Source organism: Peromyscus eremicus, chromosome 9, assembly GCF_949786415.1.
Source record: "Peromyscus eremicus chromosome 9, PerEre_H2_v1, whole genome shotgun sequence".
Classification (NCBI taxonomy): Eukaryota; Metazoa; Chordata; class Mammalia; order Rodentia; family Cricetidae; genus Peromyscus; species Peromyscus eremicus.
Window position 1 is genome coordinate 89759953 of NC_081425.1, and position 22486 is coordinate 89782438.

At 36.2% G+C, this 22486-nt stretch overlaps 1 protein-coding gene across 3 annotated transcripts in view; it reads left to right on the forward strand.

The window, feature by feature from the left end:
* Positions 1–22486, forward strand: part of Ankrd28 (ankyrin repeat domain 28) — a 150627-nt gene that overhangs the window by 51755 nt on the left and 76386 nt on the right. Inside the window, exons 1-3 of one of the 3 annotated variants that reach the window (XM_059274072.1) lie at positions 1776–3715; positions 4831–4914; positions 21318–21396. In XM_059274072.1, the coding sequence (XP_059130055.1) occupies positions 3599–3715; positions 4831–4914; positions 21318–21396 (280 nt within the window). In that variant the 5' untranslated portion in view covers positions 1776–3598. Of the gene's footprint in view, positions 1–1775; positions 3716–4830; positions 4915–21317; positions 21397–22486 lie in introns of those variants that run through there. The other 2 variants (XM_059274070.1, XM_059274071.1) reach the window with 2 other exon arrangements.

Genomic DNA, 22486 nt, shown 5'->3' on the forward strand with positions numbered 1-22486 from the left:
TAAATTTTTGTAGGATAAATTTTATGTAAAGAATGATTGGGAAGCTGGGCAGTGGTTGCGCATGCCTTTAATCCCAGCACTCGGAAGCAGAGGCAGGCGGATCTCTCTGAGTTCAAGGCCAACCTGGTCTACAAAACAAGGACAGCCAGAGCTACACAATGAAACCCTGTCTCAAAATCTCTCACCCACCCACCCCACCCCACCCCCCATACAAAATGGTTGGGAAAAACTTCAGGGTAAAAGTTGGGCTCAAACAAGAAATAGGATGCAACTTCTTCAGTCAAAACTAGGTGAACTTACACACTAGATATTTTGGAACAAGTTAAAATTATTTGTATGAAAAGAGGTTCTGTTTTGGAGAAGAACCCTGAAAATGGGCAATAGAATATTACTATAATTTTATTTTTATATGTATCAAGTATTAGAATGATATATTTGATTCAACTATATGGAGATGGATAAAACATTTATGTATGTTACAATAGTTGCATATTTGTCTTTAAAAACATTTTGTATATTTTAAAGTAACTAACAGAAGCAGACATGTACCTAGAAAACCATCTACTAGGGAGGTTGAAGCAGGCAAATCTGTTCAGTGCAGTAGTTCTAGGCCAGCCTGAGCAATATAGCAAGAGCCCATCCACCCTCCCCACAGAAGATAACCGTTGAACCCATGTGAATGTTGGTTCTTCTGTAGATGGATATTTACAATTTTCAGTAATTTTTGTTTGTAATTTCTGACGTTCTTACCTATATTAAGTCCCCCCCATAATAATAAATAAATTGGCTTAAACAAAGAGTAGCATTGAAATGCTCATTCAAAAATAACTAATTCACAAATAAATAATATCTTTTGTTACCTAAACTTTCAACAGTATTTATACGTTTTCTTTAATGATCATTTCTACTGCATAGAATTAAAGTTTTAAAAGAATTTTATTGGTAGTATGAATATATGTTTTTGGCATCAAGCATTATAGTCATTTGGATGACTGGGCAAAATAATAAATTTCTGAGTTATTTTTTCCTGTATAAAATGGGAATATAGGAGATTATTATATTGAGGAAGGACATACAGCACCAAGCGTAAATGCTCAAAAATAGCATGAGTTTGCTTATAAGAATATGGGATGATAAAAGGGGAAAATACAGACCAAGGTGGGGCATAGTATTTCTTTGTAATAAATTGGGAAATACTCTCAGTCTGGGGCCAAGTGAGAAAGGTAGTGAAGGCCAACTTCAAAGGGGTTGGGGTGGTGTGTTTGCAGTGTTTAAGATGAAACATGTGACCTGGGGCATGCTAGACTAGTGCTGCAACCCCAGTCCCCAAACGGTTGGGTTTCACACTTCATTGTAGCTTTGGAGAAATTATTTTTCGGGAAGGAGGGGTTGGTTGGTTGTTATCTTTATAGGATTCTGTGCTCTTTTGACATGTGAGTAATTCGGGACAAGAACTTTAAACAATTATTTTATGCAGCTGCTTAATGGGTCTTTAAGACTTTAGAATGTGTTCAGATATGAAGGTATTCTTGATTTTTTTTCAGTGAAAATTCAAATGATTCATAAAATTTTAACATTAGGATTTCCACCTTTATGAAATTTTCAATTTTTTCTTTAAAAAAATGTATGAGTCAATAAATGATTCACTCATTAACCTAGAAGTCATAGCAAGCCTTAACATTTGTTTTCTTTAAACCTCGTTTCATTCTAGAAAATAACATACATCCAAGGGGGGAGAGGAAGGAAAGGAGAGGGGGAGGAGGAGGAGGAAGAAAAAGGTCTTGGCAAAAATAAGAGTAATGCACCTTAACTTAGCTTCATGGTTTTTAGTCTGATGGAATATTTCTCTTTCTTCTTGAGATCTCTCTTAGGAATTCACTACAGACATTCTTACTGCAGCTGTTAGCATGGAGTTAAACATTTGCTGTACTGTGGCATACGAAAGCAGTTAAGCTGTTTGGGATTGTTTACTTGCTAAAGCCAGTGTTAGTCAGCAGAGGCAGTACACCAGATTTCCTTGTGGCTTTTAGTGGAAAATGTTAAAAGCGCACTTATTTTTCAGTTATAGAATTTTCAGTTTGATCTGGATTAGTCACAGAACTGGCATGAACCTTCTAATTGTGAAGGCTGTCCAAATGCACTATTTTTTTCTCCTGCTAGAGGAAGTTACATCCTGAGCAGTCGCTCAGCTCTCTGGTAAGTGTAACATGTGAGCATTACTAGGCATTTCATCCTGCGGGTTGCAGTCTTTGCTCTTCAGACTGTTGCTGGGTTGAAATGCTTCTGCGGGACCGATTCTGAGGTTGTGCAGATATTTCTCAAGGGCCTACTCATTTGAGGATATCAGCGGCATTTTGCAAGATCATCTGAGGAACAGGAAAGCATCTGAAATCAACTGAAAAGGATAACTGTAGCGGTTTTTACCAGGGAAGGAAACTGTCTTGGCACAGAGGCAGATGATTGAATAAAGTAGTTGGCTCAGAGAAGATGCACAGTCTGCTGTTTTTCCTCTGAATGAAGACCGTTTAATGGAAGCTGTATTCGTGTAGAGATGAAAGGAAATACTAGCGTGATAAACTACTTTCTTCCCTTCTCTTTTTAAAATGAAAACTCAGAAGCAGTAATTGGAGCTCAAAGGTCTTCTGATTCTTTTCCTGTCTGCTTGTTGTGTTAGGATTCTCCACTGACACCATTTCTGCCTGGTGCCTGTTTCTTTTTGCTGGGCAGGCAGAAACAACTGCCTGATGGAGAAAGAATGAAAGCTCTGCTTGCCTATGTTACTGATGGGATAAAGCTATCTATGTTTCGGCTGTTATATGCGAAGTCTGGATTCATCAGTTTGTGTTCTCGTACCAGTAGTCCTGTTGTCTCCTGTGATCTGACTCATCACGTGTAAATGTGCTGCAGCTTTGCTGTTAATGCAGAGTGGTGGCTGTTTGTTTTTTTCTTTCCTGAACACAGGAAGAATTGTCAACCCTTCAACTTTGAGGATTTATGCTAAATTCTGTATCTTTTTGTTTGTTTCCTGGATAATATCTGTATTAAGTCAGTGAAGCTGAAAAAAATGAAGACAAAGTAGAAGTGGGAGCAGAATAGTGAGATTCTGTTTTTTATTTTCAGCTACAAGCCGCCCAGCCTACTGGTAACTATATGACCTTGCAGACAAGAGTGGGGATATCCGTGGCCACCTCTATCATAGCAGTTGTTTCTAATTTCATTTTTTATGCTGTGGTGGCGTGTCACCCAAAACAATGATTGTTTTGTACAAGTAAATTTCAGAGCTCAATGTAACTACTTTGGTGGCAGAAAAATATTTTTTAAAAGAATTAGTCCTTGACGGAGTTTTAATTATTGACACATTGATGTGAAACTTTTTATAGATTGCAATAACCTGGCAGAAAGAAATAGGTTTTTATTTTAGGAAGTTATGTATCATAATTTTAAACTTGAGTTTCTCTAATATTACCAACTATAAAACCAGCTGCACTGTTCAGAGAATGTTCATAAGTGGTATACTGAAGAGGAGGAAAAACTGCTTGTGCTCGTCCCACTGTGACTTCTATCACATAGCGTGGAGTTGAATGTTTTAAAAGAGCGAATGAGTCGAGTGTGTATTGTTGTTTTGGAGGAGGTAGAAGATGATTCTCCTGTATTCATTTCTAAGTTGCCCCAGGAAAGTAAATCTCTACATTCTCCACCCTCTGGAAATGTATTGGTAAGCTATGAAAGTTTCTGTTGATTATATTTTATAGAGCTAGTTATGTTAATTTAATTTTTTAAGAATACACTGAGTTAGATTTTCTAGTTTCATTAGAAGCTCCAGGCAGTATGTGGGTCTGTATGATGCAGTATTATTTGTATGTAAAATGAGCACATTACTGAATTTTTCTTTTTCAAATGCTTAGGTTCCACCTTAGACTACGTCTGTTCATCTCCTTATGAGGACTTGAAAATAAACTAAGAAGTAGTTATGAAAACATGCTCTTGTTTTCTTTTGGTTTTAGAACTGATTTGACAATCAGGAACTCTGCATATTTTTGAAAAGGTTGACTACTACCAGCAGTGTCAAGGCATAGCCTTTTCTATAAAGAATTTTACCTATTTGCATGCAAGACTTTATATTAAAAAAAAATCAGGGTACATCCTTAACCTTGTTTTGAACACTGTTGTCAACTAACTCCTTATTTGACTAGTATAGTATGATGCCTTGGAGAGGCTATGCTGTTTTTAGGAAATTATATTTAGCCATGCATATGTTTATCTCTTCATATTATTCAGATGTATGTTATTTCTTGGTTTTGAATTTTTTATCAGTTGCTAAATTTCCTTTCTAGGATTTCTGTGTGTGTGTGTATATACAGATATATATATATATATATAACCCCATGTATGTTATTCAAAATCTCCTTTCATAGCCCTCAGTGGGATTAACAATTGCATATTTGACTGGTTCTATTCCAAAAATAGATTTGAATTATCAGACTTAAATTTGTGTGTGTATATATATATATGTCTTTATTTTCATCATATACAATCAGAGGGCTATCACATAAGAAATAAAATGAGTGTCTATTACTTTAATTTGGTCAAATTACTTTTGAATAGATTTATTAATTAAGCTTCTTTATTATACATGCTCCCCACAGGATGAATCCCATACTTTGATATGATCAGGCTGCATGAAATGTCTGATTTATGTTCCCTATCCTCTCAAAAAAGATTATGGCCGTGAGGGAGAAAAAACATTAGATTTAGAAACCATGCAGAAATATCTTTAAAATTATACATATGATATAATTAATGTTTTGTTACTTTTTTTGGTTTTTTTAGCCATCACTGGTGCAAGCTATATTTAATGGTGATCCAGATGAAGTTCGAGCACTAATATTTAAGAAAGAAGATGTTAACTTTCAGGTAAAGCAGTTAATTCACTTACACCAACCTTTTTAACCTACTTTTAAAATACCTCTTTCCTAGTATTACAATTTTGTTTGCATGTTTTTGTTTAAAAGCATAATTCTGCAACAGTTGTTTTCAGTGAAGGCAGGAGAGTCTTGCTTGGGATCCAGAGGGGTACACTGGACATATGTAATGTACTGTCTGAAAACCCACAGCTCCTCGAAGCCAATTAAAAGGTTTTTGTCCTCTGACCTTTTTACTTTAAAATTTTCAAATACAGGAGTGTTAAAAAAAATAGTCTCAAGACCCTTCCTTTGGTTCAACATTGATAACATTTTACTATTTACTCTCATTCACAAAGATAGATCGTGTGTGTGTGTGTGTGTGTGTGTGTGTGTGTGTGTGTATATGTGTGTATAGATACACATGTTCTTCTTTTGTTGAACCATGTTTTGAAAGTAAATTGCAAATATGACAATTCGTAGTAATGTTTTTTTAGATATAAGGGTTCTTTTAAAAACTTGATGGAAAAGATTTCTGTAAAGTTAAAATGTATCTACTTTGATTATGAAGTCAGGTGTGATTTCTGTAAATAATTGTGGTGAGAGTTTAATGAAGACTTTTTATTAGTGTGTATTTGCTGTACAAAATGGTGGGCTTCATTAATGACATTTTTGTTTAAGTAAATCATGTACTTTGATCTTATTTACTTTCCATTACCCTTTCCTATCCTTCTCATCCCTTCCTCTTTTCAAATAATCTTTCCATTTTCGTGGGTCATATTTGTTTGATTCTATGTAGATAGATAGATAGATAGATAGATAGATAGATAGATAGATAGATAGATAGATATGTTTGATTCTATGTAGATAGATAGATGGACAGACACACAGAGACACATACATATACAAAGACTCTTGATTTCTAATTAGACTCAATTATGAGGGACTAATTGTTTGAAAACTTTTTGAACTTAAGAACATAGTGGATGTAATATTCTCTGGAAACAAATGTTCCTCTGAGCTAAGGATGGCATGAAAAGTCTCATGACTCCTAAAGCTGCTGTAACACCACCAAAAAAGATGTTCTAGAATTTTTTGTTATTATAAAAAAGCATATACCACAAACACATCTTGAACTCTGATCTTTCTCTTTACTTTTATAGAGTACTCTGACTATTTAATATTGGTAAATATTTAAAGTTTATCTTTTTTTTCTGAGTTCAGATTATCTGAGTAGATTTGCATTATTGTCTCAAATGGTTGATTTCTAAGAACATGGAGTGTTGACCTAGAGACTACTATCATAACTTTTTTTCCCCCAAACCTTTTTTAAGTAAATGGCTTCTTGGTTTATATTTAGTTGGAGAAACATGCACCTAATTCAGGATTTATTTATTTTAAATGGAGTACATGGCTCACTTTACCTAATTAGGCTGTCTTAGCAAGTCTACTTTGCCTAGCAAAGATATAGTTGTAGGGGTATAGATGTATGAGCAGACGGGAAACAGACATACACTATTTCGTTTGGGTTTTGATCTTTAACTTTAATAATCATTACAAAGCTCGTTGGTGCCATTGCTTCTCTTATTTTATTAGGTCAAAATACCTTAAACGGAAAAAATAATTGAGCCTTGTTTTTGAACATCATTAGCACTATAAGAAATATCAGTGGCCCTTCTTTGAGAGAGAATGTAATAGGTTCCTGGTCATAACAAAGGTTAAGTGTTGAAGAATTATACTTCTTGAAACTCAGATTTCGTGTTTTTAAAGGTTATTTTATGCAAATGTGTATATGGTATATGTGTGTGTGCCTATGTGTCTCTGCATGTGGAGGCTAGATGTTGACATTGGATGTCTCCTCAAGTTGCTCTTTACCTTATATTCTGAGGCACAGTCTTTCATTTAATCTAGAGATTTACCTGTTTCTAACCACCCAGCACTGACTGGGGTTACAGATGCTTGCTTCCACCCCTAGCTTTTGCATAGCTCCTGGGGATCTGAACTCAAATAAGGCAATTTACTGGCTAAGTAAATGGAAGCTTATTGCATGTGTAATTTGTTGATGGAAGTTATTTGTTGTGGTGTTGGTGATCAAATTCAAGGCCTTAAGCATGCTTGTTGAATAATTTACTCCAAAGCAAGATGATTATCAGTTAGTTGTCCTTATGACAATGCAGAGTTTAGGATCTGAGCCTTGTCCTGACAGCATGGGATGAGTAACAACTGCACATATTCAAAACAGACAAAGCAGAAAGAATATTCTCTAGATTTCCTTTCAAACCAGGGGAAAACATCTTTTCTAGAATACTGATGAAACAGCCCTGCAGTCTTGGTGGATACAGGCCTGCTATATAAGCAGACAAAATAGAAAATGATTATTTATCTATTTAATTAATTAATTTGCTTGTATCAGTTGTGATTTGTTGCCTGCTTCATTTCTTGGGGAAAGAATAGGAACTTGTTTTCATTGCTGTGTCTGGATTGGATCTGTATTTTCATAGGAAGGAGGAACAAAAAAGTAGTTGCTTACATACGTAATTACCAAGGATAAATAACTGGTTCTTTTACAACAGAAATAGCAAACTTCTGGAAAAATGAAAATTTACTTATGAAAGGAGCACTGTAAACCACTAGGGATAAATAACATAAAAATTAAAGCTATATGGTGTTTATAATATAAAGAACATGTAGACTGTGAGTCCAATTTTTTTCATCATTTTAGACATACACCTTTGAACAAGTCCCACCAACTTCAGCACTGACATTATGTTTTTGTTGTATATGTGTAGGGTTACATTAATGAGCTTCGGTCATTCTTGAACCCAAATTTAGGATTCTCCAAAAAGCCTCAATGACTTTGAATGCCTTTCTGACTTTACCCAGAAGATTTCATTTGTTTTTTTTTTTATTTATATGACTAAAATAATAATTAAATATCTTTCCTTAGAATATATAAGAATTTGATGTCATATTGTAGTTGTCAAATAATTTAATCTGAAATATTGATGGCACCCCACTTCAGAGAAAAGTCTGATCCATACTTACAGGAAAGCTGTTTTTCTACAAGTAAAAATTATTTTTCTCTATCCAGAGTGGTAGAAATTAGTGTTACTTACAAAATTTGACTTCAGAGACAGACATTTGTATGAACTTTTTAAAAATGTTACTTAGTTTTACTCAAAGAACCATCTTGTGAAGTTAGCAGAAAAATATTTCTATTTCATCATTCACTGTCAAAAAGATTCACAAAAGTTAAAAATCTCTAGGATTAGTAGATATAGCACAATATTTAGATTTTTTTAGCTTGTGTACTTAGATAAGTTTTAGTTTCTTTTAATAATATTTTATACTTTCACTGAGTATGATTTTTGTCAGATTTTTCTATAATTCCGTACTTTTTGTTCCTAATGTAAACGGTGTTTCATTTAATTTGAAATGCTTAAGTTTTCCTTTGTACACAACCTGTTTAACAGGCCCTCTTCCCTGTAACACAGCCATTCTCACTGAAGATGACCTTTTTATGAGTATGTTGGAAAAAGCTTACATGCTCTAGAAGCTCATTGCAAACAAAAGGCCAAGGTGTATAAATTATAAACACTGTGATTTTAACATTCCATACCTGAGATGAATCAAATTACATGGAGTAAAGTTCTTTCTGGAAGTACATCTCCACTGGCCAGAATGCACAGCTACCATTAAGATCCTTCTGCTCATTTCTGTGACCCTCATCCTTCTTCTGATTGTAGATGGTCTGCCCTGCCACCCTAAGCGTCTCCCATGGGGTGAGACTGTCTACAAAGAAGTATCAAATGCTAGGACTCTGAATTTAGAATCTACCTCGAGCTTTGGTTTTCCACTATAGTAGAAACAGGGCGCCCAGAAGAATCCTCTATGTAGTGGTGCAGTGCTATTTTGGGTGAGGTATGATATAAGCAAAATGGAACTTATCTTACCCTTCCAATATAGTTCCTAAGTTTATGTCATCCAGTGGGGTCCCTAAACCATACTACATAGCTTTTTTGGACATTTGCTTAGGTAAAATTTATGAATAGTTACTAGTTGGTATTAACAACTAAAGTATTAGTTACTTTTAGAGGGCAGTCGGTATGAGGAAAAAGCTGCCGTCCCTTTATAGATGAAAGTTAATCTCTGTGAGATTTGCGTGTATCTGTATGTATGCACATGTGTTGTGTGTGTATAAATGGAGATCAAACGTCAGTGTTGAGTGCCTTTCTGTCACTCTCTGCCTTATTCTTTGAGACAAGGTCTCACTGACCCTGAAGTACTGATCCAGCTAGACTAGCTAGCCAGCATGCTCCATAGATCTGCCTGTCTCTGTGCCTCCTACCTGTAGTGATGGAATTATAAATATATGTCTGTGTGTGCTAAGGATTCAAACTCAGGTCAGACTTGGCAGCAAGCACCTTGACCCATTGAGTCATCTTGTTGACCCTCATAAGAATTCTTTATTACTCAATCATATTAGAACGCCTTATCATCTCTTAAACCCTTCCCCCACTCCCTTTCACTGTCCTGTTGACAGTACCTACATTTTGGGGAGATCACATTCAAATCATTTTGCCCTCAGTGCTCAGGTCAGGAACCTCAACTTCTAGAGAAGCCATTTTTCTAAAAGTTCTTGTCATTAGAGTTTTTCTGACAAGCTGAGTTTTTATTATTGTATCACAGAGAGGAAAGTTATGATTTATAAGATTATCAAGCACGAGATCATAAAAGTAACTCAAGAAATTATGGAACCCTGGGGCACGGGGGAGTAGAGACAGGATGGATGCTGATCACTGCCATTCTGCACAAATACTCAAGTGAGCCAAATGTGTAGCTTTTGGTAACATGGGGCTTCCATTTCAGATCATGTTGCCAGATTATTGGTACATACAAGCCAGTATAAGTAGCTGATACATTCAAAATTGTGCAAATCAAAATACTTTTACTTTGAGTCAGACTGAAAGGGAAAACTTGCCTCATCCCATTCAAATGCTGTAGTCACAAAGAAAATATTTTACTCACACTACATAATTGAGATTCTCTACTATGAAATGAATGATTGTAGAGTAATTATTAAATAAATATGCAGTTTCATAAAATTGCTAGGAAGCCTTAAAATTTTCATGTCTTATAATCACTGTAGGATACATTTATCTTAGTTACACATTTAAAAATAACACTGTGCTTTTTTTCCTGTTGTTGTCTTGGCACTCCTATGCCAAAGTTACAGGCAGACGCAGCCACACCTGGTTTTTCCCATGTTGGAGGTTTGAACTTAGGTCCTCCTGCTTGCAGAACAACCACACTTGCACACTGAACCATCTCCCCAGCTTTTGTTAGCTGTATAGAGAATCAAGGATTTGAATAAATCTCACCAAAGTTATTTCAGTAAATGTAGTAAATTTACTACATTTCAGTAAAATGTAGTAAATAAAGTGTTTAGGATGTGTCATATATGCTTTAAAAAAAAATCAGGTACAAAATGTAATAGCTCAAGTATTTCCAAACATTGGTTTGGAAAAGAAATGGCATTCAGGGAAGGTTTGTAGTTGGTTTTTGTTTTGTTGTTGTTGTTGTTGTTTTTGTTTGTTTGTTTTTGTAGAAACTGGGTTGCTTATTTGCCTCTCCAAGATTACTTTACATGAATCTTCAGTAATCTCTTTTAGTCTTAGTTTCCATATAGAAGCAAATTGGTATTCAGGGATATAAAGAGTGAGCATAGTATTTGAATTTTTTTGACAACTTTTTTGAACTCAAAAGGCTTTCCCAGAGGAATAAAACAAGCCAATAGGTATGCTTTGAGTTTTGGAAGGGGATTTCAGTGCTAAGGATTGAACATAAAATCTGGCATTTGAGAGGAAGAGCTGTATCCCCAGCCCTCTTATTTACCTTTTTTTTTTTAATTTTTAATTTTATTTTATTCATGAGGGTTTTGCCTGCACATATGTCTTGTGAACTATGCAGGCAAGGCCAAAAGAGGGTGTTGCATCCCTTGGAACTAAAGTTAAAGTTGTGAGTACTACGTGGGTACTAAGAACCAAACCTTGGTCCTCCAAGATGAGTAGCAAGTGCTCTTAACCACTGAGATCTCTTCAGCCTTTTTAAGACTTTGAAACTTGCCAGCCAGTGGTGGTGCAGGCTTTAATCCCAGCACTCAAGAGGTGGAAGCAGGCAGATTCCTGTGAATTTGTGGCTAGCCTGGTCTACAGAGTGAGTTCCAGGACAGCTAGAGCTACACAGAAAAACCCGGGGAGGGGGGGTGCGGGGGGGGGGGGGATGACAGGATGACAACATAAGCTTTGAAACATGTTCTCACTGAGTTCCTAGACAAGCCTTGAATTTTCAATATTCTTGCCTTGGCCTTCTGAGTATTTGGGATTACAGTACTGGCTTTGGCTACTGGTCTTAACTTGGATATCCCATTTCAGAGCCTACATCTTCTGCTAGTACTGATATACCTCCCCCCTTAGTTTAAATGGACCTTAGTTGATATTTTGTAAAAATGATTACTGGTGTCCAGTTTTTTTCTCCTCTTGTTGTTCTGAGTATTAACACCTCAAAATACCATTTGTACTACAGAATGATGAAGTTTTCATTTTGGGGGACTAGAGAGGTGACTCAGTAGTTACAAGTATGTATTGCCCTTGCAGAAGACCCAAGTTTGTTTGTGATTCACAACTACCTATAACTCCAGTTCCAGGGAATCCAGCAACCTCCCTGACCTCTGTGGATACTTACATATGTGTATACATGCACACAGAAACGTGTGTGTGTGTGCGCGCACACACACACCCACATATAGTCAAATCTTACTTTAAAAATCTTAGTTTTTATTTTTTTTAATTTCTGCTCATAATTTAGTCTTTCATATTTTGAATCCAATAGATCATATAATATACAATATATTATATATATTATTACTTGAGTCTGAGTTCTCTCTCCCTCCCTCCCTCCCTCCCTCCTTCCCTTCCTTTCCTTTTCATTTTTCTTTTTTCAAGACAGGGTTTTTGTGTGTAGCCCTGGCTGTTCTGGAACTCACTGTATAGGCCAGGCTGGCCTCAACTCAAGAGATCTGCCTGCCTCTTCCTCTTGAGTGCTGGGATTAAAGGCGTGCGCCACCACTGCCCTGGTCTGAGTTCTTTTCTACAGTAGATTTATTTTAAAATTTTACCTAGTTCCAGTGAATATACAACCCAGTTTATACATCCTGCTATTGCTAGGTTATTTTCAGTTTTTGTGTGCTAGGAACAATGAAGCTTATTTAAAACATGTCTCTGGTATACATGGTATACATAAGCTTGTGTTTCTATAGGGTATACATGTGGCCTATAGACTGTGTGTATACATAGCACTTTATAATGTATATTGTTAATTCATATTCTCATAAGTGCTGTATCAGAATTGTTAGTGTATATCTTTGGACCACATTCTTGGTTTTTTAGTAGACTCTGATATTATAAAGTGTTTGACTTCCCATTTATTGGCACATAGCACTTAAAACCCTTGAACTTTTAAGTGTGATAGCGTCTTTTGTATGTTAGTCAGATGACTAAGTCTAGGAGCCCCCAAATAGCTTCAGGATGGGATTCAATCACCTGAAAGACCAAGGCATTATTAACGTCTTTTATATCCATCCACCTTCTAGCTTCTGGAGAAGAAAGACTGAAGATTGATGTGATCACCAGTGATCACACACGGGAGTTCCTGAAGGAATGGCATATATACAGGAAAACAGGAGGTCATGAGAACCCTTAATTTATAGTCAGAAGCACAGAAAAGAAACATGGAACTTGTGGCTAGTGTACGGTGTCATTTAATATTACCTCCCAAGTAGGAGTGTTAGGACTGAATTTGAATTAAAGGTCATCCAAACAAGTCCACAGCAGGACTGATTGTTTGTTTCCTGATGGTAATAGGAAACCTAAATATGTGACACATTGGTCACAGACATAGGACAAACTATGTTTGTTTGTTCCTATATCCTTAATAAAAAGACAAGTAGCCCAATTAAAAAAACAAACAGGCAAAGGATGAATAGACCTTCAAAGAAAGTGCATAATAGTTGATAAGCATATGAAGACATATGGAACATGATTAGCCATCAGGAAATATTAATTAATAAGAGCCACTCGATACACACTGGGATGAAGTTGTGTTTTTTGGTTTGGGTTGGGTTTTTTTTGTGTTTGTTTGTTTGTTTAAGTTAGAGTCTCACTGTGTCAGCCTACCTGGCCTGGAACTCACTATGGTAGACTAGGAACACCTTGAACTCATAGAGATCTGTTTCCTGAGTGTTGGGATTAAAGGCACGTGCCACAGTGCCTGGTTTGATGGAGATAATTAAAAAGACAGACAGTAACAAATGATGTCAAGAATTTCCAGATAGTAGAGCCCTTGTTCACTCTGCTGAGAAGTCACTGTAGAAGACAGAATAGTAGTTCAACTCTAAATATGAGTTGCCATATTACCGAATTGTTTCATTCCTAAGGCTATACCTCCTAAAAATAAAAAACAAGTCCACATGAATATTTCTCTCTCTCTCTCTCTCTCTCTCTCTCTCTCTCTCTCTCTCTCTCTCTCTTTTTGTTGTTGTTTTGTTTTGTTTTTCAAGACAGAATGTTCTCTGTATATCCTTGGCTGTCTTGGAACTAGCTCTGTAGATCAGGCTGGCCTCAAACTCACAGAGATCCTTCTGCCTCTGCCTCCCGAGTGCTGGGATTAAAGGCATGCGCCATCACCACTTGGCAAGATTTTTCTATGTAGAAATAAATGTTCCTGGCAGTATTACTGGTAATAGACAAAAAAAAAAAAAAAAAAGTAAGCAATTCAAATTTCCATCAACTGAGTGAATAAAAAAATGTGGTATATCCCTACAGTGGAATATTATTCATCAATAAAATGGAATACTAATAATTCTATGGTATAAACAAACCATGAAGATATGTAAGCAAAGCAGGCAAACCTGTAGAGATGCAGTATTTATTTATTTTGGTAGGACTAGGGAGATGGAAGTAAGGAGGATGGTTTAAGTCTGTGGTTCTCAACCTTCCTAATGCTGTGACCCTGTAATGCAGTTCCTTGTGTTGTGGTGACCCCAGCATAACATTATTTCATTGCTACTTCACAACTAATTTTGCTACTGTTAATGAATCATAATGTAAATATCTGATATATAGGATATTTGATATGTGACCCTTGTGAGGATTGTGTCCCACAGGTTGAGAACTGCTGGTTTAAGAGGAAGAAGCTTCTCTGGCATGATGAGATGTCCCAAGGTTGATTGTGAATATATATATAATTGAGAGTACCACACAGCACAGGATTGTATATTCAGTATGTTTGCAAATAGCATTTCAATAAAGCTGTTTTACAAAGAAAATTTACCAAACTTTTTAATCTACAAATTAATGCAAAAGACAGGGCTGCCTCTACAAACTAATGTATGCTTCCTATTACAGCATTTATTTCTTTTTTAAAAATGAATGTATGCATGCATTTGTGGAGGACAAAGAGCAACTTTGGGAACCATCCTTAGGAATATCATCCTCTTTTGAGATAGCTTCCTTCATTAGCCAGGGGACCACTAATTAGGCTAGACTGACTGGCCAAGAAGCTTCAGGGTTCCTCTTTCTCCATCTCCCCAACACTGGGTTTACTCACACACATACCACCATGAGATCAGACTTACTCATGCTTACAAAGTAAGCACTAACTAAGTAAGTACCAACTAACTGAGACATGTTCCTGGCCCTATTTGAGATCTGCCCCAGGTTCTGTTTATATCTTTTGGGCAATTCACTTTTAGATCCAGGAAATAAAAGGTAGTACTCAACTATAATAGCTCTTATTGCAAGATTTCTGTAACAAATATTTCTTTATGATCCCAAACCCTGAAGTATAGAAAAGATGGACATTTGCTAGGCATGGTGGCACGTGCCTGTAATACTAGCACTTGGGAGTTAGAGGCAGGATAATTGTGAGTTCAAAACCATGCTGGACTACATCAGAAGTTCAATGTCAGGCTAGGTTACAGACCAAGATTCTGTCTTAGAAAAGGAAAGGAAACCTTTACATTTATGACGAATATAGATGAGTGAATCCCTATTGATTTATAGATTAAAACATTGAGTTAAGTCCAGTGTCATAGCTTTTGCCTGTAACTAACAGCACTTGAGAGTAGGGCCAGGAGGATTGTACACAGACTTGAGAACAGCCTGGACTACAGAGTGAGACCCTGTCTCAAAACCAAAATTTACAAGAAAAATGACCTTTCATTGACTGCTGGGTTATGCACTGAAGAGTCCTATTAACATTTTTTAAATTAATATTACATAATAAAGTTGAATGAATCACTTAATTATACAGACATGTCTCATTTTATTGAACTTTGCAAATTTGGTGCTTGTTAGACATTAAAATAATTTGGCAGCTCTAAATTGAGCAAGTTAGTCAATAGTGTTTTTAGTAGATCAAGTGATCATTGGCATCCTTAAGCTATAAAGTATTTTTAATTAAGGTTATATCTTTTAATAAATGAAGCTTCTGTACACTTAATAGGCTACAGTAAAGTGTTAAAATGCTATTGCTGCTGCTTTTGTTGTTGTTTTATTTTTTGAGACTGGGTCCCTCTGTGTAGCCCTGGATGTCCTGGAACTCACTATGTAGACCAGGCTGACTTTTAATGAGTTTGTTTGGTATGTACACACACAGCAAGCCTCTTAAGTCTCTTGCCCATTTTTCTTTTGAGTTTTCTCTTGGATTTGCAGCAGCTTTTCATATTCTGAATGAGTCCCCTTTGAACTGTAGGTGTTATAAATTCTATTCTTGTATTCCAAGTTGCCTTAATTCTTTGTGGTATCATTGAACATGAGGTATTAATTTTAACTTAGTTCATGTTTTCATTTGTCTTGTTAAAGAAGTCAACCCATCCCCATGTGTGTTGCACCACAGAAACCATTTACTTGTTTGAAATAGGATTTCATTGTTCTAGAGCTCACCAATTAGGCTAGTGTGGCTGGCTAGTGAGTCCCAGTTATCTTCTGCCTTTGCTTCCCAGATGCTGAGATTGCAAGAACTTGCCACTGTGCCTCTATCTTTTAGAAATCTGTATATGTTGAGAGAGGAGCAGTATATACATACAAATTGTTTGCTTGGCACATGGAAATCAGGGGACAACCTTGAGTGTGAGCCCTTGAGAGCTTTGCACCTTTTCATTGAGACAAGAGCCATCATTGACAGGCTAAGCAATTCCCCAGGAACCTTCTTATCTTCATCCATCAACACTCAGATTACAAGCACATGCCATAACTCCTTTGTTTAGTGTGTGGATGGGGGTGTACATTAGTGCAGGAACTTACCTGCACATGGGAGGCTGTCAGTCCTCAGGGGCTTTCCACCTTTTGTTTGAGATAGTCTCTGATTGGCCTGAATCTTGTCATGTAGGCCAGGCTACCTAGTCCAAGAACCAGGAATCTGCCTGTCTCTGCCTCCCATCTCACTATCGCTGAAATTTGAATTACAGGCATGGTCTCCTGCACTTTTTATGTGTGTTCTGGGGATTGAACTCAGATCTTCATGCATAGTAAACACTTTGCCAAATGAACAGTCTCCCTAACCCATAAAATCTTTAATAACTTGAGTCAAAGATAATATTCCACATTTATGAGAGGTTTTAAATTTTTGCTCTTTACATTTAAAAGCTCTGCAATATACTTAGATTAAATTTTGCATATAATGCAGAGTAACTGGGAGGATTGTCTTTGAGAGGGTCAATATGTACAAGTGTATATATGTATGCTCACATTGATATTATTTGAAATGGGATATCATTTCTGTCTCAAGTTTTTTGCTTTAATACAAAGGTTTTAGCTATTATTTCATTAAACGTATTTTCTGTCTTTCCCTTTATATTTTGTTTTGGGTTGTTTGTTTGAGACAGAGTTGTCATGTAGTAAGGATGGTTTATCCTGATCCTCCTGCCTCTCTGTATCCTTCAAGTGCTAGTACTATAGACATGCACCAACAACTCAGCTTCTTTTCCTTCTTGAACTCCCATAATGCAATGTTTATTCTCCTGTGACCTATAGCACCCCCCATCTACCCATCTCTCCCTCTCAATTTAAATTGTAAGCACAGTATTTGATTGTGTAGATGTCCAACTCATAATCTTATTTTCTGGTGTTAAAAGTATGATATTTGCTAAGCATTTCAATGTAACAATATATTCACCAGGAATTTTTTTTTTAATTAAGCTGAAGGTTTTTCATTAATAATATATAACACAGTAATGGGAATATTTTTCTTGGACTATATTCACAGTGCATTATCTGTACCTTCCATTTTGAGTTTCTTTAAGTGGTATGAGAAATTAAGCTCTTAACTGAACATCTTAAGCCAAGCCTGGTGGCACATGCCTATAATCTTGTCACCATGGCAGCAGAGGCAGGATGATCTTGAGTTTGAGCCTCCATGGATTACATTAGAGTTGTAGGCCAGCCTGTGGTACTAAGGTAAAGCTAGTCTTGGAGTAAACTCCTGTGATTTTTACTTTCACTCTTTACGAAGGCTCAGAGCCTAGTGCTTTAGTTGTCTGACCCTCTTCAGTTCTCTAGCACTTTTAAATGTTTTTACAACTGTCCTTTATTAAATTTTAAAAATAATATTTGGCCTGTTGATCATAGAAATATTTAGTTCTTCATTCCTGATTTGTCATTTTAAATGCTATTTAAATAAACCACATATACATAAATTACAAACACATTTTAAACACAGACATCATTGTATGATCAAGAGTGTATGGATTTGTTAGTGGAAGACTGTATGAGTCAGAGTACCTCATGTGCAAAAAATACTTATTCATTTTATCCAGGAAACCGAGAATATTGGTTAATCATGTGAGTTAGTTAAATAAAGGTTGATGAAGAGCTTCTTGTGTCTCATTATTTAAGTAACCATTTAGGGGACATCCAGTTTGTTTTCAGCATTTCGTTTCTCACAGTGATTCAGTAAACTATCATTTATTCTAAAGACAGATTGGAATTTTTTCATTTTAAAAAAGAAGTAATTTTAAAAGCCATACTTTGCTAAAGGGAATTTTAGCTATTTATTGCCTAATTTTCAGTGTTTAACTGAAGTAAAGTAAAATAAGATCTGTATTTTTTTGTTATTAATTAATTCCCTGCTTTTATTTTGATTTACATAGAGGAATATTATGTTCATATGAGTCATTAATAGCTTCATAGTATTCCAATCATTGAGTCATAGAATTCCAGGCATCTCTCAGACACAGATGGTTCCCTTTCTGTGTCATTGTGCTTTCTGTCCTGTTTATTCATTGCAATAGAGATGTTTTTCTGTTTGACTAGGTCTATCACATCTTTATATCAGCAGAGTTTGTTTGGTTAATGAGTAGCACCAGAATGTCTAAATTTAGTATTCAACTTTCAGTAAATCTTTCTCTTTCAGTGTTTGCTAGATACTCTGTGTTGGCATTTTTAAACAATTGTTTGGTGTGTGATTTCTCTCAATCTATTCTGTTTCCTGGGATGAAAATTGAAATAAAAAAACCTGATGCAGTAGATTCTAACTCTGGTCATAGAGCTAAGGACTCTTAGCTTACTAATTCATTTATCATTTATAACACTAAATTAGTTTCCCATGTAGTATTTTTATATGGTATTGCTAAGCCCCCCCCCCAAACCCATTCTTAGCTGTTCTTTCTTAAAGTAATTTAGAGATTCTCAAACTAGAAAATTATTACAAAGTCAATTAAATTTGTTATCTTTTAAAATGTTGAGGCTGAGGAGATAGCTCAGTGGATAAAGTACTTGCTGGACAGGTGTGAGGACCAGAGTTCGAACACCCACATAAAAGCTGGATATGTTGATCCATGCTTGTAACACCAGCACCAGGAAGGCATAGATTCCTGGAAATCACTGGCCAACCAGACTCGCCTAATCATCATCAAGTCCCATGTCCCAGTAGTTAATCCTGTCTGAACAAAGTGGACAGCTCTTGAGAAATGACTCCTGAGGTTGATACCATCTGGCCTCTAAATGCACACATACACACCCATGTATCTACACATACAACCCTCTCCCCCAATAAAAAAAGCTGTGAAGACTGGGGATTATTCTACTTTATACAAACTTATTTTTCTAAGTAGTTTAGAGGTCAGTGTTCCAAGATGGTGACTCGGTTCTTATGAAATCATCACAATCTTGTTTGACAGTCTGCTGTGATACTGGCCTTACATCTACATGTTCAAAGCTAGCTTGGTTTCACATTGGCCTTTTAGCCTGTGGGAAGTGGGAAACACTCTAGCTGTAAGCTAGTTTTTGTTTTGCTTTTGTTTGTTTTGTCTTTTTAGACAAGATCTTGCTATGTAACTTAACTTGATCTGGAACTCCACAATGTAGCCCAGAGTAGAGCTGAACTGTATTTCTGCCTCAGCCTCCCAAATGCTGCTATTAGGCATGCTTAGTCACCCAGCTTGACAGTTACCTTTTAAAATGAAGGTGATCTGAAAGTTCTGTGAGTTGATTTCATTCCTCTACTATTGGTCCACACTAATTGTAAGTAACATAACTAGGTAATCTAGGGATATAACCTCTCATCATACAGTAAATGACAAGCTACAGCTTGCTGCTTCTTTTTTTTTTTTTTCACCCCCAAGACAGAGTGTTTTGTTAGTAGTTGTGAAGAGACACCATGAACATGGCAACTCTTGTAAAGGAAAACATTTAATTGGGTGGCTTAGGTTTAGTCCATTATCATTATGATGGAACATGGCAGCATGCAGGCAGACATGGTGCTGGAGAAGATCTACATCTTGATCCAAAGGCAACAGGAAGTGAAATGCAACTCTGGGTGTGGCTTGAATATACAAGACCTCAAAACCCACCCCCACAGTGACATACTTCCTCCAACAAGGCCATACCTATTGCAACAAAGCCACACCTCCTAATGGTGCCACACCCTATGAGTTTACAGAGGCCAATTACATTCAAACTACCCACACAGTTTCTCTGTGTAGCCCTGGCTGTCCTAGAACTCACTCTGTAGACCAGGCTGGCCTCAAACTCACAGAGATCTGCCTGCCTCTGCCTCCTAAGTGCTGGGATTAAAGGTGTACACACCACCACAGCGTGGCACAACTTGCTTTGTATAGACAACAAGTAGAACATGGCGGAAAAGAACTTGAATCTATTACAAAAACCCTCATTAACAATACTAAATGTAAATCTCAAAATAATTATTTCTAAATGATTTCTAAAATATAGCCATGTCATTGATAGTCCAATGTAATTTTGTATGTGCTTTGTTAATTAAAAGTCTCTTAATGTGACATTATGTTGTACCTTGCTTCATCAATTGGAGTACACTTCTTTTGGAGGAAGAGAATTTTAAAGCTGCACATTAAATGTAGCTTCCCTTTCTGGAGGAAGATTTGGAAAAAAAAGATGTGCTTTTATATTAAAACAAACATGTATATATTTTGAGTGTGAAAGTAAAAACCAATAGAAACATTAAGACTAACCTTAGTATTGTGTTAAAGGATAATTCTAAATTCACAAAGACATTTTTTTTTCCTGTGCCCCTATGAGTACTCTGTGGAAACATTTGATGAGTAAATTATCTGGTATTTTTAAGTTTGTATTTAATGTGTTAAGCTGTCAATTCTAAACTGTTTTAAAATTGTGGAACTGTATTGGCAAAAGAAAAGTAGCATGTAAAAAGTATTTGCTCAAGCCAGGCATAGTGGTGTACTCCTTTAATCCCAGCATTTGGGAAGCAGAGGCAGGCAGATATCTGTGAGTTTAAGGCCAGCCTGGTCTACATAGTGAGACCTTGTCTTGAAAAAAATATATATGTATGTATATACATACTGTTTCCTCATCTCTATTTTAATTTTTATTTATTTGATGGATTTTATACAGATTGAATATCCTTTATCTAAAATTATTGGGACCAGAGTATGTGAGATTTCAGATTTTTAAAAATATTTAGGGAATAGATATGGGGTGGTTGTTTTGAGGATGAGATTCAAGTTTAATCAGTTGTCATCTCACATATGCCTTATACACATCAGCTGAGGATAAGTGTGCATAATATCTTTAAGAATTTTACATGTGAAACAAAATTTCTTCAAAGTTAACTTTCCATTTGTGGTGTCATATTTAGCCCTCAAAACCTTTTAGGACCGAACCATTCAACTCAAGCCGAGGTTTTAAAGCCAGCTACATTTGTAAAGGCTCTTTCTCATCTTAGCAATTGAAATATTCTATATCTTGTTGTTGAGACTTGCTGAGTAGAGTTGTGGAAATAATAATTTGGTAGTTAATAATGTTTTCATTTCATTTAAACTATATATTTTTATTATTTTAAAAGTGCTATTTCATCTTTTCACAGGATAATGAGAAGAGAACTCCTTTACATGCTGCTGCCTATCTTGGAGATGCAGAAATCATTGAACTGCTTATTTTATCTGGTACGACAACTCCTGTGATGAGTTCATGTTGTTTGGTTTTGTCATAATTAGTGTTTCTCAAGCCTGAGTGCCTACTGAATATATAACCTGTCTCTTAATATTGGTTTCATAAGCTGAAACCAAATTATTCACTCTACAGTTTCTGATCATAGAAACTGTATATATATATGCTTAAAGTACTTTAAGAAGTAGAACAAAGGTTGCTCCTTACAAACTTTCTACTCTGATAAATACAAGTAATCTTACAGTTTGTTTTAAAAGGGGGGGGGGCTACTATGAAAAAATGAAAAACATAAATAAGGAGGAATGGGAAGGAAAGAAATGTTACAAAAGGCCTTATGTATTGTAATTTTCATGGACCTCATTGAATACAGAGTTACGAGGAGATAATGCATCTCTCCAAAGCTGACTTCTTCAAAAGAGAAAGGGTAGTAGTGGTAATAGTGGCCTAGCAGCTAGGTGGGAAGAAACAAGTCTTAGTGTATACAGAAATTTAAGGCAGTGCCAACAGAACTTCTGTGTTTAAATGGCTTTTATTGAGATCTGAGGATATAATTCAGTTGGTAAAGTGCTTGTTGTGTAAGCATGCAACTTAAGTTTAGCTCCGTAGCATCCTCCAGATACAGCAGTATACAGCTGTAATCCCAGGACTGGGGAGGCAGAGACAGGTGGATATCTGGAATCAGATGGCCAGCCAGAGTGCCTAGCAAAAGCAGTAAGTTCTAGGTTTAGTGAGAGACCTGGTTTCAAAAAATAGATAGAAAATTATTAAGGAAGATAGCCCAATATTGGCTTCTGATTTCCACATGCCACATATATACCACATGTACCTACATAAGAAAACAACACGCGCGCACACACAACACACACACACACACACACACCACACACACAACACACACAACACACACACAACACACACACACACACACCAAAAAGAAAATAGCTTTTATTTCAAATTTTTTGAAGGTTTTTAAAATGCCTTTTTAGAAATTATGCTTTATAGGCTGAGTAGGTAGCTCAGTTGGTCTAACATACAGGAAGCCCTGGGTTCCACCCACACCTAGCTCCCAAGCACTGCCTAAACTGT